This window comes from Carassius gibelio, chromosome B23, assembly GCF_023724105.1.
Source record: "Carassius gibelio isolate Cgi1373 ecotype wild population from Czech Republic chromosome B23, carGib1.2-hapl.c, whole genome shotgun sequence".
Taxonomy (NCBI): Eukaryota; Metazoa; Chordata; class Actinopteri; order Cypriniformes; family Cyprinidae; genus Carassius; species Carassius gibelio.
In genome coordinates this window covers 12,613,844-12,641,133 of record NC_068418.1, presented here as the reverse complement: position 1 = coordinate 12,641,133, position 27,290 = coordinate 12,613,844, and the positions used below count along the sequence as shown (strand labels likewise).

The following is a 27,290-nucleotide window of genomic DNA, read 5'->3' as shown; positions in this document are numbered from 1 at the left end:
TTCGGTGGGGCCTCAAAGTCTGATGCTGTTGGCCTATTTAAAAATTCAGTTTTCACATTTATTTTAAAACTCAAAATATATTTTTAGGATTTTTTAGGAAGAATGTTTTATACAGATGAACAAGAAATAAACCGTGCACTTATATTCCTAGGTCATTAAAGCAAATTTGTTAATGGGTCTTTGTGTTTGTGTACATGAATAGACAGATAAACAGTAGCTAGGAATAAAATATGACTGTTTGTTTATATTTGTTTTTGGGTTGTTGCTTAAAACATCTATCGAAAAGTCTGCATGAAAAATTACCATAAGTACCAAATAAGTACCAAAACTTATTACAAGTGTTTTGAAACTGTGGTTAAAAATATAAAATAATACAAAATACAGGAACAAATATCAATAAAGACAATAACAGGCCCACTTGCAAACTCCTTTTGTGACACAAGACACATTTCTTTTAAGTCATTGGAGTAAAAAATACACAAGAACCAACACAAATTCAAATACAAATATCATGTTACTCTTTGTTGTTGCATGTTCAGTTTCATTGTGCAAATCAATTTCCAATCATCATAGGCATTCAGCATTTGTCATCAGAGAGTTTATGTAATCCATCAAAATCCATCAAAGCAGGGAAAGAAAACAATGTAATAATAACACCAGACATCAGAAAAGAATCCTAACAAATGCATTTAATAATAAATAAAAACTTCTACATAAAGTATCATTGGTGAGATGGTTTAGTAGCACTTAATATAAGCAAATTAGGTTCATGTGGCAAATATTTGTTATTTTTTATTATTTGGATTTAAGCAGCTTGGAGTACTTTTATGTTAAAAAATAATAATAAAAATTGCTGCATGATTATTTTATGAGCAACCAAGAAAGTATCCTTTGAGTAATCTCAAAGTGAAGTGCTTTTCAGAAATATCCCATCTCGGGTGGTATTTTTCAACCTGGTATACAGTTACAAAAAGTTCATTTTGTAAACTTGTTGCCTCTTCATCACTCACTTGCAACTCTATGAGACTTCACACCTTGAAGCCTCTCTGTCCTGCTCAGTCTTGAGCTACAGTATTTTGGTACATTTTAAAATGTTACAAATATTCAGAATTTATGAAAATCAAATACATGAATCACAAGTCATACATGCTTTAGATGGTCTCAAAATGTGGACTAGAATTGTGTAATGTTGCATTGGTTTAATGGTATGTTGTTCAATACTGTACATGGTTCAGATGTATATTTCCATCAGTGAAGTGAGTTTAAAGTGCAATCTAGAGAGATTCAAGGGTTTGCAAGTTGAATATTTTAATGGATATATTTTTTTTTTCTGTACTATCTCTTTCTAACTGTGCTAACTAATGCAAAACTCATTTTAAAGGCACAGTTTATAATTTTCAGTTTTTTTGTACAACTGAGCAGCATTTGAATTCACTATATTTCATATTTCATAACAGCTTAACACTTTATAACACCTGCACAGTTATATTACTCTCTTTCCATAACATTTATATTAAGTGCTCTTTTTCTATATCATCTATGGCTTTTTCTTTTAAAAAATGATCTAAATTGACATTTAAATTATATAAATATTATCAGTTTATACGCATAAATAATCTTTTGTCAAATTACAATTATGTTGGCTTTTGGTAGGTTCTGTTTATGTAACGTTTATGCTCTGATTTCACCTTTGACCTTTGGTCATTTATTGTGACATAAATGCTTTTAGTCCTCATGTCTGGGTTGGTAACTCTGAGACTGGTGGGCCAATTACAGTATATGGGAACATATCACAAATGCATGTTGGGAATGATGTACAGCCAGCAGGAAGGGGCACAGTCAACAGTGATGGTGTTGACCTTATACACAACACACATGCACACAGAGGCGTACACACACACTTTGAGCTGAGGTGATGGTGTATTTGTAGACTGAGGTCATAATTTGGCGTGCCGGTTGGGAATGATCTCAGCGGGGACGTCTTTGATTGGCAGGTCTCTGGCCTCGCCCCCTCCCACATCTGTGCTCTCACAGCTGCTCTGAGGAGTCTCGGGGGGCGGCTTGTAGAGCATGGCCGCCAGAAAAAAGAAAATAGTGCCTAAAACCTGAGGGAAAAAAAGCATAGCTTAAGATTTAGCTTTTCTGAAACTCTTAAAACTGACTTGTCAACATACCGCTGAAGGCCATTTAGAGCTGCAAAATAAATGGCCTCCTGTGTTAAACTGAGAAGTCGGTTTCAAGAGTTTCATACAAGCTTAAGTGATTTAAATGTGGAATCATTATGAGTTTCTCAGGAAACATTTCTGCATACTTTTCAGATGTGTTTTTCTGTACCTTGTAGATGATGCCTGCGATGAGTGTATACTGGCTCATGTCTGAGTTGTGGTACAGGTAACAGGAGCCGTATTCCCCACACTGCTCCTCCCACAGCAGGCAGGAGATGTCAATCACAGAGCCGAACGCTATAGGCCCTGGGATCCCACCGAGAGTCCTTACTACAATCCACTGGATTCCAAGTCCAAACGATTTCTGACTGTCAGGAACACACCTGCAAGAGAAGACAAGTACATCAGGCTATAAAGACAAACACCTGTTCTATAAAGTAAGCCATAAGAGATCCTCTTGTCTTCAGTACATTTGGAATGGAATACTACAGTAGCTTACTACTTAATAAACTTTTTTATTTTTATTGAAAAGAGTAGGTATTATTTTATAATACAGTTACGGCTTGAAAGAGCAGTATGCTAATTTGTTGTCACATAACCTCATCACGTTTATTTAGCATTTATAATCCACACTACCATACAAAAGTTTTGGGACTTTTTTTCTTGTTATGATCACCAATAGTCCAAGAATGGATTTATTTGATGAAAAATACAGAAAAAAAAAATGTGTTTTTAACTGTTTTTATGAATATGAACTTCAAAAAAACAACATTTCTAAAATTTTAAATGTCTTAACTGTCAGTTATGATCAGTTTAATGCATCCTTGGTAAATAAAAGCTACATTTTCTGATCCCAAACATTTGTGTCACAGAGTATATACAGTGGTCATACCTGAGTGTGGCAGTAAGTGCAGGGATGCTGCAGAGGAAAGTGAAGAGGATGACGACGAAGAGGAAGGTGAGGAAGGCCGGCATGTGATTGCAGGATGACACACACCTCCCTTCTTCAGCAAAACCTTGTTCTCCCCATGATATATTCCCCACCACACAGCTGCATCCAGAAAACACCTATGAATGCATAAACGCACCAATACAGACAAATTCATAACCAAGAATAAGATGTTTGAAACTGTTGATTCACATTTATTTCTGAGACTTCTTATGAAAGATGACTTTTTCTTTACACCAAAATAGCGCATAATCGAAAACATTTACGCAGCTTCGTTTTAAAGGGATCCCCGGGTATAAAGACATGTATAGCTTAATATACCATAAATTATGTCTCTTATTGAAATATGTAATAGAAAACCCACAAAAAATGTATGTTATTTTAAAAAATCACAAGGTTTATACATATTTTGGACTATGGGGGTGCCATTATTCTGATTATTCGGAGTAAAATGGTTGCATTCTGTCTGGGCCATTTGTAAGCTGTTTCAGTAGCTGTGGTCCACAAAAAACCTCAAAGGCACCAGGGCTAAAGTGGAGAAAAAAAGCGGGTTTTTATGAAGTTTTATTCGTCCACATGCATCTTCCCATTATTTTCTCCTCTTCTTATCGCTAGGAAATCAGTGAAGTCCTAGATTGCTCTTGTTGCCCTCCGACTGAAAATTACACCCAAAAGCCACACAATGTGGTATTGTACCAGTATTTTATTTTCTTGTGTTTATTTTCTGAGTTGTGTTGGGGTAAAAAGCGCCAGTAGCTTACTGAGTGCAACCATTCGACATCATCAATGCAGAATGTACTGTACACATAAAATAATGGCGCCCCCCACAGTTTAAAAACGATTTTTTATAATAACATACATCTTTCACAGGTTTTCTGTTATATATTTCAATAAGAGACATAACTTGTGTTATATTAAGCTACACATGTCTTAATACCCGGGGATCCTTTTAAAACTTCCGTGTAATATCGTGTTCTGAAACTTACAATATGCCTTCATAGTACAAGCTCATAAATATCAATTCCGTGACACTGAGAAAGTCTGTGTACCTGTCTGCCTCTGGGGCTGTCTGTGTGGCTGAGGGAGCTACAGCCGGCATGGCAGGGAGAGAAATACATCACTCCATCCGCACCACACACAGGGTTAAACAACTCCTCAACACAGTGACAGTCAATGTTACAGACTGCGGTCAGATTGCCCAGATCTGAGAAGCTGAGAGGGAGAGGAAAGGATTTTAGTTTCGAATTTCACCTCAACCAATCAATAACATTGTCAGTCAATCTCTTTGTTTCTGCTCTGGGTATTAATTTAAACCATTAGCTTGTCAGCCAAACCTCTTTAACCTAATGCGTTTACTTGGAGTCCCCCTGACATTTTAAGATACTGTAAGTTCATTTCAATTAAGTAAAAGAATTGCATGGTCACAGTACATTAGTTAATGGTCACAGATAATTTGACATTTTTTATTTTTTAATTATTAGCTTTTCTTTAAACACACATATACTAATTAAATCAATGTGATAAATGAGCTAGCTCAAAAGTAATCTAAGAGTACTGTGGTTATATTACCTAAAATGTGTAATGTAAAGGATTATGCTACAGACTAAAATTTTTGTCATTTAATTTGGAATCAGTAACAGACTACAATTTGTAAGTTACCTACCCAGCACTGCTTATAACTCCTGCATACGGTACATTAATTGACTTTTGTTGTTTGTATAAATATGACCTATCTTCCTGAATAAAGTTGAGAATGCATCGGTAATGAACCGATTCTCTGCTGTTTCATTCTATCAGGTCTGCGCAGCAACAGAGCACCACTGAGTTGATGATCAGGATACAAAAAAAACTTCCAAAGATTTAGGGCCAGATTTATAAAACGAGACAAATTAGCTTTAGAGCACAATTCCATAAAAGCGCAGATGGAAGGGAAAAATTCTGCAGGTGATTTACTAACAATGCATACATTAAAGAACACAGACACAGCCAGATCATTTCCATAATGACCAGCGCAATCTACCATGAGCAGTGCCAAATATCGCCTGCTTTTTTGGGCATTAAATAATGGTGCAAATGCCAGTAATTTGATGAGTGCAAATGTGAGTAAATCACATTGGGCGATTCTTTTTAATACTCTCCTCCCTTTTCAGTGCTGACATAACAATTTTAACGGCAAAAGAAGGTTTGTGTTGGAGCAAGCTGTAAGTAAATCTAGCCCTATACAGGTGCTGCTAATATAATTAGAATATCATCAAAAAGTTGATTTATTTCACTAATTCCATCCAAAAAGTGAAACATGTATATTCTATTCATTCATTACACACAGACTGATATATTTCAAATGTTTATTTCTTTTCATTTTGATGATTATAACTGACAGCTAAGGAAAATTCCAAATTCAGTATCTCAGAAAATTAGAATATCACTTAAGACCAATACAAAGAAAGGATTTTTAGAAATCTTGACCAATTGAAAAGTATGAACATGAAAAGTATGAGCATGTACAGCACTCAATACTTAGTTGGGGCTCCTTTTGCCTGAATTACTGCAGCAATGTGGTGTGACATGGAGTCGATCAGTCTGTGGCACTGCTCAGGTGTTATGAGAGCCCAGGTTGCTCTGATAGTGGTCTTCAGTTCTTCTGCATTCTTGGGTCTGGCATATCCCATCTTCCTCTTCACAATACCCCATAGATTTCCTATGGGGTTAAGGTCAGGCGAGTTTGCTGGCCAATTAAGAACAGGGATACCATGGTCCTTAAACCAGGTACTGGAAGCTTTGGCACTGTGTGCATGTGCCAAGTCCTTTTGGAAAATGAAATCTGCATCTCCATAAAGTTGGTCAGCAGCAGGAAGCATGAAGTGCTCTAAAACTTCCTGGTATACAGCTGACCTTGCACCTCAGAAAACACAGTGGACCAGCACCAGCAGATGACATGGCACTGCAAACCTTCACTGACTGTGGAAACGTTACACTGGACCTCAAGCAACATGGATTGTGTGCCTCTCCTCTCTTCCTCCAGACTCTGGGACCCTGATTTCCAAAGGAAATGCAAAATTTACTTTCATCAGAGAACATAACTTTGGATCACTCAGCAGCAGTCCAGTCCTTTTTGAAGTGAGACGCTTCTGAAGCTGTTTGTTGTTGAAGAGTGGCTTGACACATGGAATGCGACAGCTGAAACCCATGTCTTGCATACGTCTGTGCGTAGTGGTTCTTGAAGCACTGACTCCAGCTGCAGTCCACTCTTTGTGAATCTCCCCCACATTTTTGAATGGGTTTTGTTTCACAATCCTCTCCAGGGTGCGGTTATCCCTATTGCTTGTACACTTTTTTTTCTACCACATCTTTTCCTTCCCTTCACCTCTCTATTAATGTGCTTGGACACAGAGCTCTGTGAGCCAGCCTCTTTTGCAATGACATTTTGTGCCTTGCCCTCCTTGTGCAAGGTGTCAATGGTCGTCTTTTGGACAACTGTCAAATCAGCAGTCTTCCCGATGATTGTGTAGCCTACAGAACTAGACTGCGAGACCATTTAAAGGCTTTGCAGGTGTTTTGAGTTAATTAGCTGATTAGAGTGTGGCACCAGGTGTCTTCAATATTGAACCTTTTCACAATATTCTAATTTTCTGAGATAATGAATTTGGGATTTTCCTTAGTTGTCAGTTCTAATCATCAAAATTAAAAGAAATAAACATTTGAAATATACCAATCTGTGTGTAATTAATAAATATAATATACAAGTTTCACTTTTTGAATGGAATTAGTGAAATAAATCAACTTTTTGATGATATTCTAATTATATGACCAGCACCTGTATCCAATAGTGATGGATTAAAACGGTGTCATACCTGTTGTTATGGATCTCTGTCTGCAGGTAGGGGGCGTTGTAGTGGTTGTGTTTAAAGTTATTGTAGTATGGGGCAGTTACTCCTGCCATGGGCACATTAGGACAGTGTACCAAAAAGATGAAGATAGCCATCAGACTGACCACTGCGCACAGCATGCAGAAACGAATAATCCCGTGGCAGCGAAGGTTCAGCTTCTTTACAATGAAGCCACCCAGGAAGGTGCCTCCTCCACCAGCTGGTACCACCATATAACCTGGAATGAGAAGATGGAGTTAAAAATAACTCTGTGCAGTTGTTTATGATACGCTAAGAGTAATTTGAGCAAAAGTGTGTGGCATTGAGTTTGAGTGACGTGATTCTTACCAAACCAGGTTGCTGCCTCTGAAGCACTCAGACTAAACTGAGACTCTAGAAATTTGGGGCCAAACGTGGACATTCCAGCTATGAGCGTGGCCTCTGTGGCACCAGCGAGACACAGAAAGATGAAGGTAGGGTTCTTCAAAAGAAGCAGCACTGACCTTCAGTGAAAAATTATTATTCAGTCAGTTCAACGATTTCTTGCAAACAACACAACTTTCTGATATTTACAATGTAATTCCTTGTAAAATAAAAAATAAAAAATGCAATCATTAAATATTACTTGCAGATACTATTGATAACAGACTGCTCCTTAATACTCTTAAGTCAAAAACAGTTTTTAATATAACTAAAACTGGATTCATCTGAAAGAAGGAAGTCATATATGCCTAGGAGGCCTTTGTAAAACATGTATTTAAAATTATTCTAACTAGCATTTTCATGATGTTCAGCTGACATCTCTTGGCCAACTATTCCAACATTTCAATTTTATAGATATTTGTGTGTGGATAAAATACATAAGCATCATCTGACAGCATTGATTTATGCTTTTATTTGGGTCGAAAGAATGATTGATGAAATGAGGCAATTGTCTTTTAGTTGCCTTTGAATACTGGACAGAGGAGAGGAAAACAACTGAAGGTTTTAATGATATCTTGTGGAAACTTGCAGCCAAATGAAAACTAGCAACCTAAATGAAAATCGACAACCCAATAGCTCGTATGTGGCAGTTTGTTGGATCTTTAAAAGTAGTGTCAGTGAAAAGTGCTAATTTCCTGGATCCTTAAAAATCGTCTAGGGACTCATCGCTCTGAATTCGCTGAACTTGCCAGACAAGAAAACTACAACCGCAGCTACTTCCCATCAATGAAGTGTCTGATTATAAACATGGCAGTACAGAACATGATAATAGATGGTGAAATGTGGTATATAGTCACACAAATATGGCTTTTAATACATTTGAAGGACCAGCAGAGGAAACAAGCCTTCCTCTCCCTGTTTCATACCTGGGCATGTCCTTTACTGTTTTGCCAAACTGAGGATCAGCTGCAGTGACCTGACTGCCGTCCTTCAGCTGGTGGGCCTCTGAGACCCGCATGGCCACATACCGCTGAGAGCCTACAAGATACAGAAAGTGAGACTGTTATTCGCACTAATACTATACTGTACTGCAGTCACTTGACTTATTTTAAATCGCGCTTGTGGGTAGCACCTGGTAGCTGTCGTGGATAACCCAGTATAGGCAGAGCGATAACCAGAGCTGCCGCTCCTCCTGCCAGGAAACCAATCCACCAAGCTCCCACCCACAGCGGATTTTCAGGAGTTAGCTCTGTCCTAAGAGAGATAGAGAGAGATAAAATGTAGCTTTAGAATGTGCAAAGTTTAGTATTTAAAACACATTTTCATGTTTTTGTTATTTATATGGGTTTACGTCAGATTTTAATCTGTATTCTTCATCATGGAAGTCACAAGGTCTAAATCAATCCTAGTCTGTAACAGAAATTTAAATAGCATTTCTGCTATTTAGTTTCTTATTTATGTATTCATATTTTGTGATATTTATATTTTGGATACGTGCAGAACAGTTGTAAGTGGTCAGTGACAAGTTATATTTATATTAGTTCTGTCAATAAAAAAAATAAAAAAATAAATAAAGGTAAAAATAAAGGTATAAAGGTAGTGTATTTTTAATATTTGTTTAATGGAATCTTTTTTTTCTGACTGAATGACTGTATCATTGATACCAATACCACTGATGTCTCTAGGAATTTTTTTCCTGATATTTAACCACTGACTTTATGAAATGTTGACTATACTAACATTACAGTATAATTGAGAGCTATCAATTTTACCATTTATAAGACGTAAAAAATTAAAAAAATAATAATTTAAATGACCTTCAAACAATCTTCACATTAATCCATTATATATTTACCTGTGCCCTTCAGCAAGTAGGAAACATACAGAAATTGAATAAAGTTATCAAACACTAAATTCTTAATTAAATATTTATTTTCCACTTTTTCTTTTTTTGAAGAATTTTGTTCTTTGATTAACAGACAGCACAGCAGCTGGGTTATGAAAAGGTTCCAATGGTGCGAAAGGCCCTTATTGTTTCAGGGTTCAAATAATAATTAGATGCAATTCAAATACTTAACACTAGGAGTCTGACACTTGTTAAAACCTCTTATGTAATGCTGTATATTACATCTGTGAATTACAGATAAATATGGCCTAAAAATTTACTTTTTCATTTTGCGTGAACTACTTATTTGAATAAAGTGAAAGATGAAATGTTTATTTTCTTACTCATTGGCCACTTACGTTTGGTCAATTTCTGTGTAGATGTTGAGAAAGAATCCACCCAGCAAGTATCCAGCCGCAGGTCCTACAATGGCAGCTGTGTAGAAGATCCCTTTGAAAACAGAAGAAAGCATATCAAGTCTTTGTGGCTCCCTCCTCTGCTCCCTCAGTTATATGAAAGCTGGTCTACTGTAGATCCACAAACTGATTCATGTTTTTGATCAAAAGACACAATAAGATGCAGTTTGTGTGCCTATGTCTGGAGAGGGGCAAACAGGGTAGCGATTGTCCTCAATAGTCTTTGAAAACTGGACGTTGGGGAAAAAACAATAGAGGGAGGTTTTATTGATGTCTGAGGTGGAAACTAGTGGCTCTCACTGATAACAACAATGAAAATTACTAGGTGTGTCAAAGCCTGAGTGGGACAAACTGACAGGGTTCAGTGAGGGCAAATATCAATTCTTGAGTGTTTTCCATGTAATGCAAAAGATAAAAAGATTTTAGAATATATATCTGAATGCTTGAGTACTTTTGAAATCGGCTACACATTAACAAACAAAACCCTCAAACAAAATCAAGTCTTATTAATACAATAAATGGAATTTAATTCCATTTTAGTGCTTCAATTGAATGTCAACAACAATAAGGCCCTAGGAAATCTGTTTAGTTTTTTGCCCCAAATTCTGATATAATTTTTCAAGATTCCGGGTTTTTATCATCAAGAATTGTACTGATCAATTACATTTTATAGCAAAATAACCACTTAATCAATCTTTAAGCTAGTGAATGTTAGTTGATGGAAAAGGTTATATAAATGTAAAAATATGGAAAATGGCCAAGCAGAACAAAGTTTCCAGTATCAGCCACAGTACATATTTTCATGTTTTTATGGCGTCATCACACTCACCTATATATACAGGTGCGTAGTTTGACTTGACATTCTCATCTAGGTAGGTGACCCCGAGGGTGTACAAAGGGGTTGCTCCGACCCCGTGCAGAAACTGGCCCAGCATAAAGATGTAACGATAAGCTGAGAGCCCACCTTCCTCGCCGACACATGCCTCGGTGTGATTGGCTGAGCACAGTCCCATACGCTCCGGGACTCTCACCTGATAAGGAGGTGTGGTGAAGTGGGGCAGGGCAAAGACCAGAGAGCCCAGTGCCATGATGAGCACTCCCCAGCCCAGCCATCGAGGCTTATGACCAGTACCACCAAAGTAGCTCACGAATGTCAGACACACACAAGCAGCAATGTCATAGGAGCTCGCAATGAGTCCCGCCTGCAACGGCAACCCAAACAACACAATGTGTTAAAAATGCTGAGGTGTACATAAATCCAAATTTGAATAGTCTATCCCATAATGTGTGAGTCTATTATTACCCATAAACCATTGCAAGATAGTTTCTTCCCTGATTTAATATTCAATTTAATTTATCAAAAGTGACAGTAAAGACATTTATGTTACAAAATATTTCTATTTTAAATAAATGGTGTTCTTTTGAACCATATATTCATCAAATAATCTTTAAAAAAGGAGCACATTTCCCCCAAAAAATATTAATATAAAATATTAATAATAAAAAAATAACAAATAAAAGTAACAATGAAGACTGAAGCAATGACTAATGAAAAAACTAAAAGCTTTTCACAAGAATAAATTAAAATGGTTTAAAATAGATTAAAATGGAAAACAGATATTTTAAATTCTTATATTTAAAATACAGTTACTACAGTATTTTACAACTATATTATAGTAAGTTATTATACAACTATACAAATTACAGTTTATAACAGAACCTGGTAGCTGCGCAGGTCGAAACGTCTCTCAATGGAGGTGATGACAGTGTTGATGAAGCCATTGATGATCATGCCCTGGAGGAAGGAGGCCACACAGAGGAAGAAGAGAACCCAGCGTGGGGTGTTGAAGGTCTGGATACACCGTGGGGTCAGAGCTCCCCATCCACAAAGATTCTCAGAGTCTGCCGGAACAAACTTCACCCCATTGGGCGGCTCTATGAGGTCAATCCCCTTTTTGCCTGTGTTGTGGAGTACAGTGCAGGCATCTCCAGATGGGCCTCCTGGAGCAGAGCCCTGGGACTCCACTGGGCTGGGAGTGTCCAAGCTGGGACCCAATGGACTGTCATGTAGGACCAAGAGCTCTTGCTTGGAGCTGAAAGAAGTGTCATTGTTCAACAGGTGGGGCATGGCCCCAGTAGGGAGCACAGTGACAGACTTTGTGAAGAGTAAGAAAACAAAACGTTTCCACAGGAAACACTGATTGGAGTGATACGATAGCAGTCTTTGGAAAAAAGATCCCTTAATGGAGTTTCTTACAGTTTAAACTGAAGTCATACAGATTTAAAAAAAAAAATAATCTGCAAAAAAGAGTGAGAAAGAGTAAGTTAGTTACCAACTTAAGTGAAATTACAGTAAATCATTTAACTCCAAAAACAAATCTATTCAAGCCTGTATCCACCACAAAAAATATAATCGTGACTTTTCATTTCAAGATTTGGACTGCTCACAATTCTAGGAAGATATCAGAATTTGAAAGATATAAACTAAGAAAAAACTTTTTTCTCTCAAAGATCTGAGTTTGAATTGTGCAATTCGGACTTTATTTTGAGTTATTCCATCACAGAATAATAAATAAATAAATAAATACAAAATAATAATTGTGATTTCTTTTGTCTCACAATTAGGGGTTGATGATATGTGTTTTTTGTGGGATGTTGCTGATTATTTCAGATTAAGATCGATAACCGATATTTTAAACCGATATATAGAAATGAAAATAATGTCAAAATTAAGAATAACAAGGGCTCTGACAAAATAATTCTGAATTTCTAAATTCCTTTAAATTACTTTAACGGCAAAATGATTTTGAAAATGTCTGATACCAATAAACATAAAAGATTCTTTTGCTGCGTTTCCACTAAAATTACCCGGAACATTTGTACCAGGAATCTTTTTTCCCCCCAGACTAGAGCTGAAGATCTTTGCCCGAACCTGATGGGACCCATCGGGACCCAATGGGTTCGGGCTTAATTTCTATCATCTTACGCGGGCTCGGGCCGGGCTCGGGCTTGCGCTCTGGTTTGCGAGGTAAACAAGCGGTCACGTGATGTGTTTCGATTAGCACGAGAAAGATGCGAAAATGAATGCTGAGCAGGTGTAACGGAGGCTTGCCTCTGGTGATTACGTTTTGGTTGCACCAGCAACTAAAGCAAACTCTGAGGTGTGGAAAAGTTTTGACCATGTTTATAATGAGAATAATGAGTGAATAATGACGCACCATCAGTGAGCGCAGGAATGCGCTGAAGACATCTACAGTGGATTCAATCATTTTCCTCCACAAAAACATGTAGACCTAGCCTAATCGCTGTAAGTAAAGGTTTTTCAAATGATAACTAAATATTCATTGAGTCTTATATGCATAATGTTGACAGAGTATTTACGCTAATGTTGGCATTATTCTTTTATTAAATAAAGCAAATCCGGCGGAGCCTTTATCTTAATTTCGTTATTGCCAAATATCCATCTTAATTTAAAATTTATCTTAATTTAATTTAAGCCTATGTCTAGAATGCTGAGATGTTACGATGTCACAGAGGACTTATTTTATTTCTTTATTCCAACTTCCAAGTGGTCTAGTCTATGTTAGTTATGAGTAAATTATGTTAAAACATAAATAAATTACTCATTGTTGACAAAAGGCAAAAGAGCTGTGTGCGTGCGCACATCTGAATAATGTCGGGCTGTAAACGGGTTCGGGCTTTAAAAAAGCTTTCAATCAAAATGTACTTGTCGGGCTCTGGCCGAAACCCGTTCGGGCTCGGGTCCTGTCGGGCCTAACTTTTAAGGCCCGAATACAGCTCTACCCCAGACCTGTTGCTTCCTGCATTTCCACCGCGGTCTAAAGTACCGGGAAGATTAGGCAAATAGTCTGGTGACGTAGGTCTGTGCGCGAATACTCAATACAAAGTACGTTGATTTTGGACGTGCATCCTCGGTAGTTCAGACTTTGTGCATTCGACTCGGGAGTGTTTTGTCCGCAATGACGCAAATCCATTAATTCTGCATACAGCAGCGTACTTGATAACACCAGTCAGCTTGCCTTGGCTACTTCAATTTTCCTCACTATATATTTAAAATAAAACTAATAGGATATCAAATACCACTGCCTCCTTTCCTTTTCATTTTAACATAATAATAGCCGCAGAAATGTACTTAGTTAAGGGAAATGTGTATATATACAGTCATTACAATGAAATGAAATATTATATAAATTTGCCTTTTTTATTTAAATTTTTACATACAGACCAAAGATTACCTGTTAGATTTACGCAAAACTAATGCTATTTTATGTTTAAGCACTAAAGAGACATCAGAGCCAGCGGCACATATCAGAAGGTCTAGCCGAGGTGAGGCTGCTCTTGGTGGATACATGATCACTGAGCTCTCGCTGATTGTGTGGAGCTGACCGTCTGAGATCGGCGAAACACATTTTTAAGTAGGCGCTGTCTTTATGAATAAACCACAGATTTGAGTTTTAAACAATTACATTCTCGCCTAAAATACTTTTAAAATTACATTTCATGACACAATAACAGTAATATTTTGAAAATGATCCGAATAAATGGTGGTTGAAATCACAATGCTGCGTGAACTCAAATCAGGATGTTTAGCTCCCAAGTCCCGCCCCCAAAATTTCCGGTACTTTGTAAAAGTACTACCTCGCCAGCAGGGACTTTCTGAGGGGCATTTTTTTTACCCCGAACTTTATTTAGTTCCTGGTTCCTGCGGTGGAAACACACAGAGTACCGGCCCAAAGTCCCTAGTTCTTGGGTAAAGTTCATGCGGTGGAAACGCTGCTTTGGTATCAGCGCAGATAAATGGCCAGGCTAATAATCGGTCGACCCTTACTCACAATTCTAACTTATTTTCTTAGAATTGCAAGCTATATTCTTCAAGTTATATTCTTCTCAGAATTCTGAGTTTACATCTTACAATTCTGAAAAAAAGTATCAATTCAGAATTGTGAAAAGAAAAGTCTGAATTATGAGAAAAAAAGTCACCATTACTTATTAATATTATTATTATTATTATGTTGCAGAAACAGCTTCCATACTCTCTCAGAAAATTTTTTGCAAAACCTGTACCTATAGAGGCACAACAGCTTGTCCTTGTCCCTTAAGGGAATGTTCTTCACCCCTAAAGGGTTCATTCATAGTAAATACCATGATGGTATTACTACCTTAAGGATACATATTAGGACTTTTAGGCACTAATATGCACCATTTATGACAGTGTACCAATTAAAAGGCATAAAATAATTTATCTTTATCCAGTGAAGTCAACCGTGACCTCCTAGCAGACCACAAAAACTTTAATGAACAGTGATTAGTTCTGCATGCCATCTACAGTCCAAAAAACACTCTTTTGGGACAGACACGCTGTTGGCAGGCACAGCATGTTAGACTCACACTGTGCTCTCTGTGGCAGAGCCTTTATGTCACCTTCTCCAGAGTGCGGCAGACCTACGGTAGCCCACAGGCACAAGACCGTTAGGAGATTTTGAAAATTTAAAATTATGTTTAAATTTATGTTGCACAAACACAGAAGTTCCACACATGGAGGGGTTAAGCAATGCTGCATTCATTCATTACACATGTGCTACACCAAAAGACTTGTATCAAAATTTTTTACTAAAAATAGCTGTACCGTTACAGTCTGAGTTGACATGAGAGGGTATTATAATTAATTCCCCAATGTAGTTGATTGGACCTAAATGGTCTTAAAAAAGCATACAAATTCAAGGTGAACTATTTTAGGCAAGCTTTTACCTATGCAAGATCATTAAGTGATTTTCAAACTTGTAAGTCTTCAACTGTATAAGATCAATTTAAGTTAATAAGCTGCAGACATACAGTACATACTAGGAAATATATGAAACTGAATACTCTATTTGTTTGCACTTCCTTCAAACTTTTGTCAATTTTTAGATATAGACTTACTTGTGTGTTGGTTATAGTATAGTTCCTTGATCCTGCGAACAACTGATTAACTAAACTAAATTTCCTTGTACATGCAAATTAACCCGGCCAAACATCTCTGCTCACATTCAGATTTAATTTTTGACATACTTACTAGCAGCTTTGTGATTCATGCATTGTAAAATAATTTATGACCCTTATCTGAACAAAGTTCAAAGTTTAAAGTTCCCACTCTAAAGAATTGCACCCATGCAAAATATGAGACAAATGAAAATGATTTTCTATTATTGCACTTGGCAGATACTTTAATCCAAAGCAAGTTCCAGTGCAATAAAGTTACACTGTACATTTTATGAGTACATGCATTCTCTAGAAATAAAACTTAGGACCTAAATGTCACAAAGCATAAAAACAATACATACTACAGCCAATAACTGCATTACAGTTGTAACACTAAAAGACTAGCAACTTTGCCTACCTCGGTTCCTCAGATACTTCATTGGTGTAAAAGCGTCTGATAGTTTGATTGTGTAAAAAAACTGAGAGAAATCAAGCAGCTTATGAGACTAGAAGCAAGCAAGACAGCCCCAAAATGGGGAGTTACCTTAGCCTCTCACTCCTTCACATCTATCACTGAAGCAGCACAGTCCTGCCCACTGTAAAAAATAAATAAATGAAAAATCACGTGTGGCCAAGTATGGTGACCCATACTCGGAATTAGTGCTCTGCATTCATCCCATCCAAAGTGCACTCACAGCAGTGAACACACACCCAGAGCAGTGAGCTGTCATGTTTTACTGCGGTGCCCAGGGAGCAGTTGGGGGTTCAGTGCCTTGCTCAAGGGTACCTCAGTTTTGGTATTGAAGGTGGAAAAGTATACTTCAAGCACATTCACTGCCTCCACCTACAGTCCCTGCCAGTACAAGACTAGAACCCGCAACCTTTGGGTTACGATTCCAACTCTCTAACCATTAGGCCATGACTTCCCAGTGGGAATGCCTAATGGTATCTACCTGAGATACAGTAGGGCTGTGTATTGCCAAGAATCTGGCAATATGATACAGGGGTTGCGATACGATATGTTGCGATACATTGCGATACTGTAAGCAAGGCGATAAATTGGGATATTTCTAATTTTAGGAATAGTATATATTCTAAGAAAAGCTTTAAAGAAAAACACACCACCATATGCAAACCTTACGCAATAAATAACGCAATAAATAAATTAAAAAAAATTGTGCAGCGACGGATTGATAGACAGCTGCTGTCAGAGACGATAAAATAGAGAGTGACTGTAATGACGCAAGTAGCTTTGCAACAGAGCGATCATTTGAAGTAGAGGACTTTTCTCCCCCACTTTCACCTGAAGTGGAAACTGCTTACGTCACCTGCCACTGCTTACGTCACTTGCCACCGCAACATCCAATAGGAGAAATCACCTGCAGTAGCCACCCTTCAACCTGAAGAGGGCAGCACTCAGACATTTTTACACCATATTTTGTAAAATTAAAACACTTTATACTCAAATGTCGTAAAAGTTAATTGAATCAATGAACAGCACTAATAAAGCCCAATTCTTACAGATAAAATTCTTAACTAAAGAAAGTTGGTTTAGGGTTTAGTTACTCTTTAAAAGTCTGTAAAAGTGACTTTGTGCTTCTTTGGGATGTCAGAATCAAGCAACGTTCATTTGCAGAACGCAAGCTTCTAGAGGGCACATAAATCTGAAGTATTTCCACTTGTATTTATTTTCCGTGTGGAATCGCTGAAACTGCGACTCAAGCGCCACACGAACTGCAAAAAACGCCCTCAAAATGAGAGAAAGCTGCAGTCGTGGGGCGACCCTCCCACCTGCTGTGCCCAGTACGAGCCTCTTTACACGGGTCGCGAAGTGATGGAAACGAGGCAGAGCAAGCTCCACAGTCCCGCTGTGGATGTTACCACAAAAGCCCAAACGTCGGCACACTTCAGCTTCGTACACCGAAACATGAACTGGGACAAATCTTTCGCCCTCCATTACTAGCAGTGATCTACTTTAACGCTAACATTAGTGACGTGCTCTAATGCTAGTATTTCCTGTCACTCAGTATTTGTACAGAGATGAAGGCTACCATATTGCTGTCGGAAAATAAACTCAAAACGAAACTGCCATGAATCTTGTATGATTTCTTTTTATTTATTTTTTTAAATGTCAATATTCCTTTTAAGAAATGATACAGTATCGCCAAACAAAATATCGCGATACTCACGTGTATCGATATTTTTTTTACACCCCTAACATGCAGTATGATGATCAGCACCTCAGGAGTCTCTTCTTAACTCATCACACTTAACAATTTATGAATATATTTATCTATCAAACCAAAGATGAAGAAGTTTAGTTTATGCTGTCCCAGTTAACAGCTTTCTCCAGGTATTATAGTTTCCCAATAACACTTTCCACATGCAGAGAAACAGAGCATTGCACATTGGTGGATATAATGAGATGCAAACAAGAGTTTGCTAAATGCACAAGCTCTTTATATAAACCAATATGCCGAGTGTGATCACATTTTCTTTCAGTTAATCTTAAAGAGAACAGGAAATTGAACAAACAGCAAAACCAAAATGCATATCCTCAAACCAGTATTGTCAAAAAATTTAGGAACTGGGTCTATGCTGTTGCAATCCCTGGTTTTCATTTGACTCATTAAGCATGCATCTATGAATAATGAACACATGGTTGAAAAGCTGTGGGGTTACTATAGCGTTAAGAGGATTGGTGGTGCAGCTGAGACTGTGTGAGCGAATCATTTCACAGCTCTGTCTTCAAAAGAGCTTTGGTTCATGCTTTGTTACAATGAGATTAATAATAGAAAAAGCCTTATTATTTGTTCTTGTATTCTATGAACTCTTTCATTTCTAATTTTAAATGTGTGATCAAAGGAAGGGAAAGATAACATCAGGGAGAGCTTTAGAGTCTCAGGGTGGGAACACGTGTTTGTTGTGGAGTGCAGGTTCCTTCCCTTTTCTTTGTACTGCGATGGATGGTCATACGGTGAGATATGAATTACACAGAAAAAAGGAACAAGGAAACAAAGCAAGACCGCAAGAACAGCACTTTAACTCTTTTTTTAGAATTTATGGGAAGGAAACATTATCTATAAAGCATTCATATCTATTTTTAAAAATTGCATAATGCTGATTTAGATGCTCAGTACGAATGGTTAATCTGAGATGTGTTTCTTATAAAATGTAAATAAAAAAAAACCCACAAAAAAAACAGCCCTTTGTATTTCAGTTATGCATTTGGCAAACACTTTTATCCAAAAACATTGTATTCAAGGTACATGTTTTATCACTTAATTTGTGTATTTATTGGAAATCAAGCACATGACATTCACATTGCAAGCACTTTTTCTCCTGTGTGAGTTACAGTACAAGAGGACTGTAGGAGTAGGAGCACATTTGTATCAAATTTGTTTCAAATAGTTTAATTACACTAAAAATAGTGTAGGATTTACTTTGAAACAATTGCTAGTGATTTCCACAAACATTTAAAAAATGGAACAGCATAATCTGTTAAATAAAACTTGAAATTTTAACATAGAAAGATTTACTCCAACAATCTTAGTTTTATTTACAATTTTTTAAATATTTTGGTAACACTTTAGATCAGGGAACACATGTTCACTATTTACTAAGAGTTTTCGTTCAATGCACTCTTAAATTGCTGATTATTGATAGCAAGTGAAGTAATTATGTTTATGTATTGGGCAGGGTTAAGGCATATCAACATGGTCATGCACAATGAAGCAAAAATATGTGCTTTATATAGTAAGTATAAATAAACAGCTAATATCCTAGTAATATGCATGCTAATAAGCAACTACAGGACTTCAAGTGAATAGTGTTCCCATTTACAGTGTATCAGGGCTGTACATTTTAATTTAGTGTAATTAATTATATTTGTAGGTCAGTCAGTAATATCCTTATGTTTAATAATATGGAAATACAAAAATATAATAACTTTTTCTATGCTTTTATCTGTCACAATAATGTATTGCCTACAAGGCTATTCTTAGCAAAATTGATGTATGCCTTTAATTGTGAATAATTGAATTAATTAACTAATCTGCGAATACATATACAGTAATTTATTCATTATTTACATGTATTCATTTATCCAAAGCATCTATAGACATACAGTCAGACGATAGATAGATAGATATTATCCTGTTATCCTGCACTATGACTCGCTGGAAAGCTATAAAACTCAATATCATTTGGGAGATAACAGTTAAAGCGAACTAGCTTTGTGAGGCGATTTTCTGAACAGGCCTCTACTGTTGCGACCATTAACTACTTTGTGTGACTATGAAATAAATAAGAGATTTCATGTGCAGTGTAGAGAGCTTCGTTGATTATAAATGTGAGATTGCTTAGATGAGTGACATCTTTTAATGATTTTCAAGAGAGTTTATAAATATGATATAATACAACAGTTCAATAAATAAGTAGTTAATATCAAGTGGCTAACACTGTCTGACTATAACACTATTGTCCGGTTTAGCTGTATTTCTTCATCAAAAGTAGTTTGAAACATTCAAACTTCATTCCTGAATGAATCAGCTGTTCAAGGGAATCAATTGAATGAATGATTCAGTGATAAAATCATTGACTTTTTTTTTTATTTGACATAAAAGATGACATACTTTCAATAGAGTAAGAAAATGTCATTACAAATGTACAACCTAAATTCCACTGTAAATCACTTTAAGGAGTCAAATATCACATTGTAATGGGACAGCTACGGTAATTTTTTAAATCAAATTTTGGATTATTGATTCGATTATTGATTGGATTATTCCACTGAACAAGGAAATAATCTAAATAATACCTGCACTCAAATCAGCCTCTATATAAAAGATCATCTTTCTATCTTCCACTGAGACTTGCATTATCAGGGTTCTGCTGCATGTCCTTGTGGAATGCAGTCTAGACCTAGTGATGTGATGAAAACAGACAAGGGAAGCCTCTGACCCAGCAGCGAAATGCTGATCTTACTCCATCGTGCATAGATATGGAAACCATTTAATTCATGCATTGACCACAGAGGGAGACGCATGCAACATACATACAGACATGCAAATATAAAGTCATGCATGCAAAACAGGTAACCATGTCAAACTATCAGTTACAAAACTATGCCAAGTCCTTACACAATATGCTACTGTATCTACTGACCTGAACCTGTTTGGTTGGTTAGATGAATGCATAGATACTGTAGATGATTTACATCTGTATCATTTACTGGAGGTGTGTTGTATATGGTGTGCTCCTAGAGTCATGCATGCAGACTAGGTGTCCCATATCTCCAGGGGCTTGTCTCATAATTAAGCTGCAAACGTATCTGTTCATAGGTGTAATCAAGTGGAATGAATGACCTACAGAAGCAGCCAATCAGTTTCTCTGCTCTCCAGGTTTCGCCTCTGGCACAGGAATATGTAGGTTAAAAGACTGTCATAACAAGACAGCAACAACTAGCTTTGCTTGGATTGCAATTTGACCAGAGGAGTAAAAAGTACTAAAAAATTTTACTCAAGTGAAAGTACAAGTACTCAGTGAAAATTTTACTCAATTAAAAGTACAAGTATCTGGTCAAAATCATACTTGAGTAAAAGTAAAAAAGTTAAACTTTAAATTGTAATCAAGTATTATAAAAGTGGAAGTACTTTTTTCTGACAGACAGTACAGAAGAATGGTTAAAGGGAGAGAACGAAAAAAAATGCAATGGCACAGGTCAAACCTGTATATTTAGTTCAACAACAACAATTAAAATGAAAAACACACACACACAAATAAAAATAAAATATAGGGAAAGGGATTAAAAAGAAACTCCATCATTTCCACTCTCATGCCATCCTTTATGACTTTCATTTATCAGATGAACACAAACTAAGAGTTTTAGAAAAAAGAAAAAATCTCTTTACATAATGCAACTGTATGGGACATCCAAAAATGACACTTCAAAAACTATACACAAAGAGAATATGACAGTAACTCATGCAACCCCTGTTAATGAATCACTGTCTTCTTAAGTGAAACGTTTTTAAAATAATAAACATATTTTAAAATTAAATTAAATTTAGTAATAAATTAATTTATTGGGTCATTTTATTTTTTGCTACTTATGGTTATAAAAAAATAAAAAAAAGTTCTTAAAATGTTATTATTTGCTTCCCTAAAATTAAGCAAAAGGGAACTATATATGGTAACAATAAGTGAATGTTCTGTGGTTGTTGTGTAGACAAAAAGACAACTGCTCCTTTAGCACCTTCACTAGACTACGTTTACAAGCGCACGAATAATGCACAAACAAGATCGAGTGACTAGTTTAAACGGCTGTATTCAGCTAATAATAAAAAGAAAAAAAAGGACAATTATTTTTTTCTTGACTTTGGTTGTAAACTATTTGCAAGATTTCAGTTTGACGTTATAACACAATGCATCATGCTGTATTTATAAGGATTATAAAAGTATGAAATGCTCATATCAGACAGAATAGGTTACTGTTATTTTCTTTATTCTGCAAAGAAGGAAATGCTTTATTAGAATAAAATAAGGAACTGCTATAAAAATAAAGATTCCTTTAATTTTGAACAGTTGCACAAAATATCTGAAAATGTAGCACATAAAATGTAGTCAATATTTACAATGAGATTCTCTTGAGTGTTAATTGTATAGATGAAACCAGATGACTTCTGGGACAGCTGACAATGGGTGAGACAACGGGAGGAAAAGAGAACAGAAAAGCTGTGGCTGTGGACACTGAAAAGAGCTGATGGGCGGTCAGCTACACCCCCGTAAGAGGAATCTGACACTTCTGGGAGGGGCCGGAATGGAGAAAGACTGAGAAAAATTGCAGATATGAAAAATCTGACATGAGAGGCAGAGAGGAAGATAACTGCGTCCCGAGTCAAAACTCCGTTGCCCCACCAGATCCTCATCACCAAATGACAGACCGGAAGACACTGCATGAGGAGAAAGACTCTAAAACAGCCCAAACATGTTCAACTGACTTATGATATCAGAGACTTTCATCTTTTCCCTCGTGGGCAGGTACTGGATTTTCCAATGACCACTACAGAAACTGCTCAGATTTGTCATGTTAATAAGCAACTTCATAATTCAATCGATTTATAGCAGTTCTTTGTAAGCTGTTTAACTACCAACACAGTGTTTTTATTCTTCCTTTTAATAGGCACCAGTCCAACCCTATGAAAGAAGTTAACTGTTTACTTGATTTCTCCATCAGCTAAAACTTGGATCGGATTTAGTAAAGAGAGGAGTTACTGTGAAATACAGAGAGAGTTTAGACTCTGATTTAAGACAGAGCTTCTCGTAAAGCTTAATGTAGACGTTCCAGGATTCCTTATAAAAAAATACAAATAATGGAGTAGAAGGGCACAGAGTGTCCAAGATTAAAATGTGAATGGTAAAGCAATGGTACTGGTCACTCCATCTTGAAATAGATATTTAATAGATATACAATTTAATAGAGATTTAATATATAAATAGATATTTCTTAGGGCTGAATTTAAGTTTTTAAAAATTCCAAACTCGTCAAATCACAAATACTGTCACACCCAGAGACTGCGGTGACATGATGTAAGTGTTTTTAGCCATGGATCCAAGATTATGTGGAGATCTCCAATCTTTTTAGAGCAACAGAACTAGTAAAGACAAAACTAAAATACACAGATTTATAGCTCAGAAATTAAAATAGGTTCTTTCAATAATGGCATGCCTAGGCCTAAAAGATTATTTTGACAAAATATAGAATTTTGTGGGGTTCATGATCGCGATGTGAAACTCAACACCATTGTGATGGACATCGTCCAACTGTTTTAGTCAAACGTTTAGATAAATTGCCATGAACAGCTGTTTCCAAATTTTCTAATTGGGCACACAGGGTAGATTATGCCTGAGAAAATAATGGCTATGGATTGATTTGGCTAATTATCCTGGCCTGGGATATTTGGCAGAAAGAAAAAGCGCCACACCTGTGTAGGGAAAAACATGGGAAAGCAGAGCATGAGGACCTGCCCACTCCACACTTATCTTTTGATTTTTTGATTTCAGGATGTCAAGACAGACTTCATCAAACTGATTCTGTGTCATATGCATGAAATACATTGTGCTTGTCAGCATGTTACATGTGAGAGTGTTTCACAGAAAAACTGATATTATAAAGATGCTTGTAAGTGCCTTGATGACTAGAAGTTTTAAATGCTCTGATGTTAAGTTGAATGAGAAAAATGTTAAGAGAAGGGGAATTGTGCACAGAGCCTTTATGGTGTTTATTATATAAACAAATGTGGGAAATGTTAGTTTATATCATGCTCTCTGTCAGAGGTTTCTGTAAATTTTCCTCTCTGCAATCCCTTCTCTCCTTTTCTTCTGTCTCTCTCCCTCCTCCCTTCTGTGTTCTCTCTCTCTAGTCTTACCTCTCTCTATCTCACACACATGCGCACACATGTATATTCTTCAGGTGTTCAGATGTTCAGAGGAGGATGGGGGCTACAGGCCCGAATGTTATTGAGTTTAGACTGACCGAACTGTATACCGTATTTTCCGGACTATAAGTCACACTTTTTTTCATAGTTTGGCTGGTCCTGTGACAGGTGCGACTTATAGTCCGAAAAATATGGTAGTTCAGTTAAGAAAAGGTATCAAATGGCCCAGTGTGTTCCTAATATGTCCAGAACTTCCTTGCCATACTTCCATTTTATACAACATACAGATACAATCTACAGTACATCCTATATGGGCTCTATAGGTAGCAGGAAGGAAAACCCTTTGTTTGCTTTCCTATATGATGTATTTTACAATTCTTATTGGATAATCCATGGCACCACACCTTACAATGCAACTATATAATGTATGTAATAATAAACTTAATAAAGAACCTGTATTTGAAGTACCATAAACTCTAGTGTGAAGGCGCACAACTTGCCCTCGTTTTGTCTCAAACACAGAGAGAGAGAAAATTGACGCACAACATGTGAATGATATTCTTTGATGTATTTTTCCTGTCAAATAACGGCGTTTCTTTGGAATTCTTCAGTTTTTAAGAACTGCCAGGTTTTTCAGTAGTGGGCGGAGCTAATTCACAAATGGCAATCTCATTGGCTGGTGCTCACCTATTATCGTCCCTGCTTTAATTTCAGCAAATCAGTCAAGAGAACAAACAAAATTAATGATTAATATTCATGAAGCCAGAAGCTCATTAATCCTTAGTAATACTTTGTGAGTTTTATAGTTCATATTAGTATCATGATCTTATCAGTGTTTTTGTTAGGTACCCCCCCCCCCCCTTTTTTTTTACAGAATTAAATTAAATTCAAGTTAAGTTTATTTGTATAGTGCTTTTTACGATACAAATCATTGCAAAGCAACTTTACAAAAAAAGTTTATTAATTTCTACAATATTTAGTAGTTGCTTATAAGTGGTGATAAGTTTATGTGCAAATGACAGAATGAAGTGACATTCAGCCAAGTATGGTGACCCATACTCGGCATCCAAAGCGCACAAACCTGGAGCAGTGGGCAGCCATTTATGCTGCAGCGCCCCAGGGAGCAGTTGGGGGTTCAGTGCCTTGCCCAAGGGCACCTCAGTCATGATATTGCCAGCGGGAGATTCAAACCCACAACCATAGTGTAAGGAGTCAAACTCTCTAACCACTAGGCCACAACTTTCCCAACTCTGAATGACCAAAAAAGCACCACCATCGGTCCAGTTAAAATCACTAATATTCATTCAAACATGGTTATCAAGTTTATTTCTTATTACTAAAGTTTTATTATTAAATAATACTTGATTATTACAATGCCTGCCTGACTGACGTTAGGAGTGTATATTCAGATAATTAAAAAACTGTGTCATTTTACATTTAATATATATAAATGCGAAACTTTCTTCCCCACCATCGTTTCTAATCTGTATATTACTGCAGGTGCGCGTCACGTCATTCATGACAAGCACCTGCGCACTTTGGTCAGAGAGCGGTAACAGCCTACTGCGATAAAGGTGTTTACATGCCTGTTTCGATTAAAATCAGCGTACGCCACCTATATTAATACGATTATGCTTGCTGCGATTATGAGTTTAATCGCATTATTTAAATCGAAGCATTGCGTTTACAAGAGGTAAAGTTTAATCGCAATATTGCCAAAATCTCATTAAAATCGCATTAACTGATGAGTTCAGGTCCACAGTGGCACGTGGATTTGAGATTAGGCTACTTGCTTTAATCCCAATTACCGGTCCCATGAATGTGTAATTCTAATAGGCCTATAGTCTAACAAATGAACAAATATGAATCATCATATTTTTCACGTTACATCTAGGAAAGCAGAATTAAGTGATGGCAATTCCGGTTCGGCAGATTTTTTTGAACAGTTAATTTTTTTAAAACGATTCGGTGGTTCTATACGTCACCAACCGATCAAGACCGATTGCGCGATCTGGTTCAAGAAAGAACGTTTCCTTCGAAACTCGGACATCGCAAAATGTTGTCCTCAAATAGCCTAACGTTACCTGATGGAGACTGCACTGATGCCGATCAGATGAACCAACGGTGAAATATTGTGCACCCCTACTGTCATACCTTACGCCCATACTGAAGCTTTTTGAGGTTTAGACATCACTGTACCATAATATACTATAATAGCGTTAAAACGCTAACTTAATAGCTCTATTTTAGGGTGTGTGTCAGCGACCTGTGAGTGTCTGCACTGGCATGCTGGATAGCTACATGTGGAGGAAATAGCTAACGTTACGCAGCACAGACTCATTTATGAGTCTTTGTCGTCTGCATTGCACTTCATGTCTGAGCATTTAATACAGTGTAATAACCAGACCTACCGTTTCTTCGGCCATATGGCTGGCTGTGGTTTCAGATAGACTACTGTCTAGCCAGTGCTTCTGTATGCATGCCTTTACACACCGTTATCATACTGTTCATTCATCATTGTCTCAACATGGAAATATCATGAAAGCTAACTTACTCACGTTCTCACGCTACTGAGGATTTAGACTCCATTTCCGACAAGTCTTGTCATTTCGTTTCACGTTAATTCGTGTATATTGTCTCTACCAGCGTAAACCCATAAATAACCGCTTAAACCGGAGCTGTTACAAAATGTTGAGCTCTCAGATTAAGCAGCTGTCACCCAATGAGAATCCGCCCCCCATGGCGTTATGCTGCTGGACCAATAGTGTCATGCGTAGCCTATAACCGCTGAGTACGTGACAACTGTCTTTACCGCGCTCTTTATCGCAACAGAAGCATCCTCTGTAAACCGGTAGGTTTGGTTTGACTGGTGCATGCAGCGCAGGTGCCACGTTTCATTCATATTTTTTAATGCAAAATTAATAAAGTCTAAACACAAAAAAAATAAAATAAAGTGTTTTTAGAAGGAATATGAATTAGGTCTACTTTAATGTGTAGCGTATGGTAATAATATGCTGTTATAATTTATTAATTTCATTTAGCCTGCTATTTAGTAAATAATAATAATAAACCTATTTTATAAAGCGTCTTTAAAGTGACTTCTCATAGCACTGTACACAAAATAAACAGCACCAAAATTATAAAATAACAAACAACAAGCAAAAGCTTT

The 27,290-nt window shown here is 36.8% G+C and overlaps 1 protein-coding gene across 4 annotated transcripts; it reads right to left on the bottom strand.

Moving 5' to 3' along the window:
• Positions 1–426: 426 nt before the first annotated feature.
• slco4a1 (solute carrier organic anion transporter family, member 4A1) lies at positions 427–26,853 on the bottom strand. 4 transcript variants are annotated; one of them, XM_052594488.1, is made up of 13 exons: positions 26,680–26,853; positions 16,102–16,279; positions 11,425–12,002; positions 10,534–10,906; positions 9,648–9,738; positions 8,536–8,657; positions 8,330–8,441; positions 7,329–7,483; positions 6,966–7,218; positions 4,164–4,326; positions 3,058–3,233; positions 2,335–2,548; positions 427–2,105 (listed from the first exon to the last, which is right to left on the bottom strand). In XM_052594488.1, exons 3-13 carry the CDS (start codon positions 11,830–11,832, stop codon positions 1,938–1,940), a joined length of 2,235 nt encoding a protein of 744 aa, XP_052450448.1. In that variant the 5' UTR covers positions 11,833–12,002; positions 16,102–16,279; positions 26,680–26,853; the 3' UTR covers positions 427–1,937. The 4 variants fall into 4 exon arrangements, with proteins under 4 accessions (XP_052450448.1, XP_052450446.1, XP_052450445.1 ...); XM_052594486.1 differs by lacking the exon at positions 16,102–16,279 and having other exon boundaries at positions 26,676–26,853; XM_052594485.1 differs by lacking the exon at positions 16,102–16,279.
• Between the last annotated feature and the right edge of the window lie 437 nt (positions 26,854–27,290).

What these genes read in the sequence shown, in the direction of transcription:
- slco4a1 (XM_052594486.1), bottom strand. Translation starts at nt 11,832, where the DNA reads ATGCCCCACCTGTTGAACAATGACACTTCTTTCAGCTCCAAGCAAGAG. An exon ending in TCGACCTGCGCAGCTACCAG is followed by an intron (nt 10,907 to 11,424) that starts GTTCTGTTATAA and finishes TTGCCGTTGCAG; the next exon opens with GCGGGACTCATTGCGAGCTC. An exon ending in TACACAGAAATTGACCAAAC is followed by an intron (nt 8,658 to 9,647) that starts GTAAGTGGCCAA and finishes TATCTCTCTTAG; the next exon opens with GACAGAGCTAACTCCTGAAA.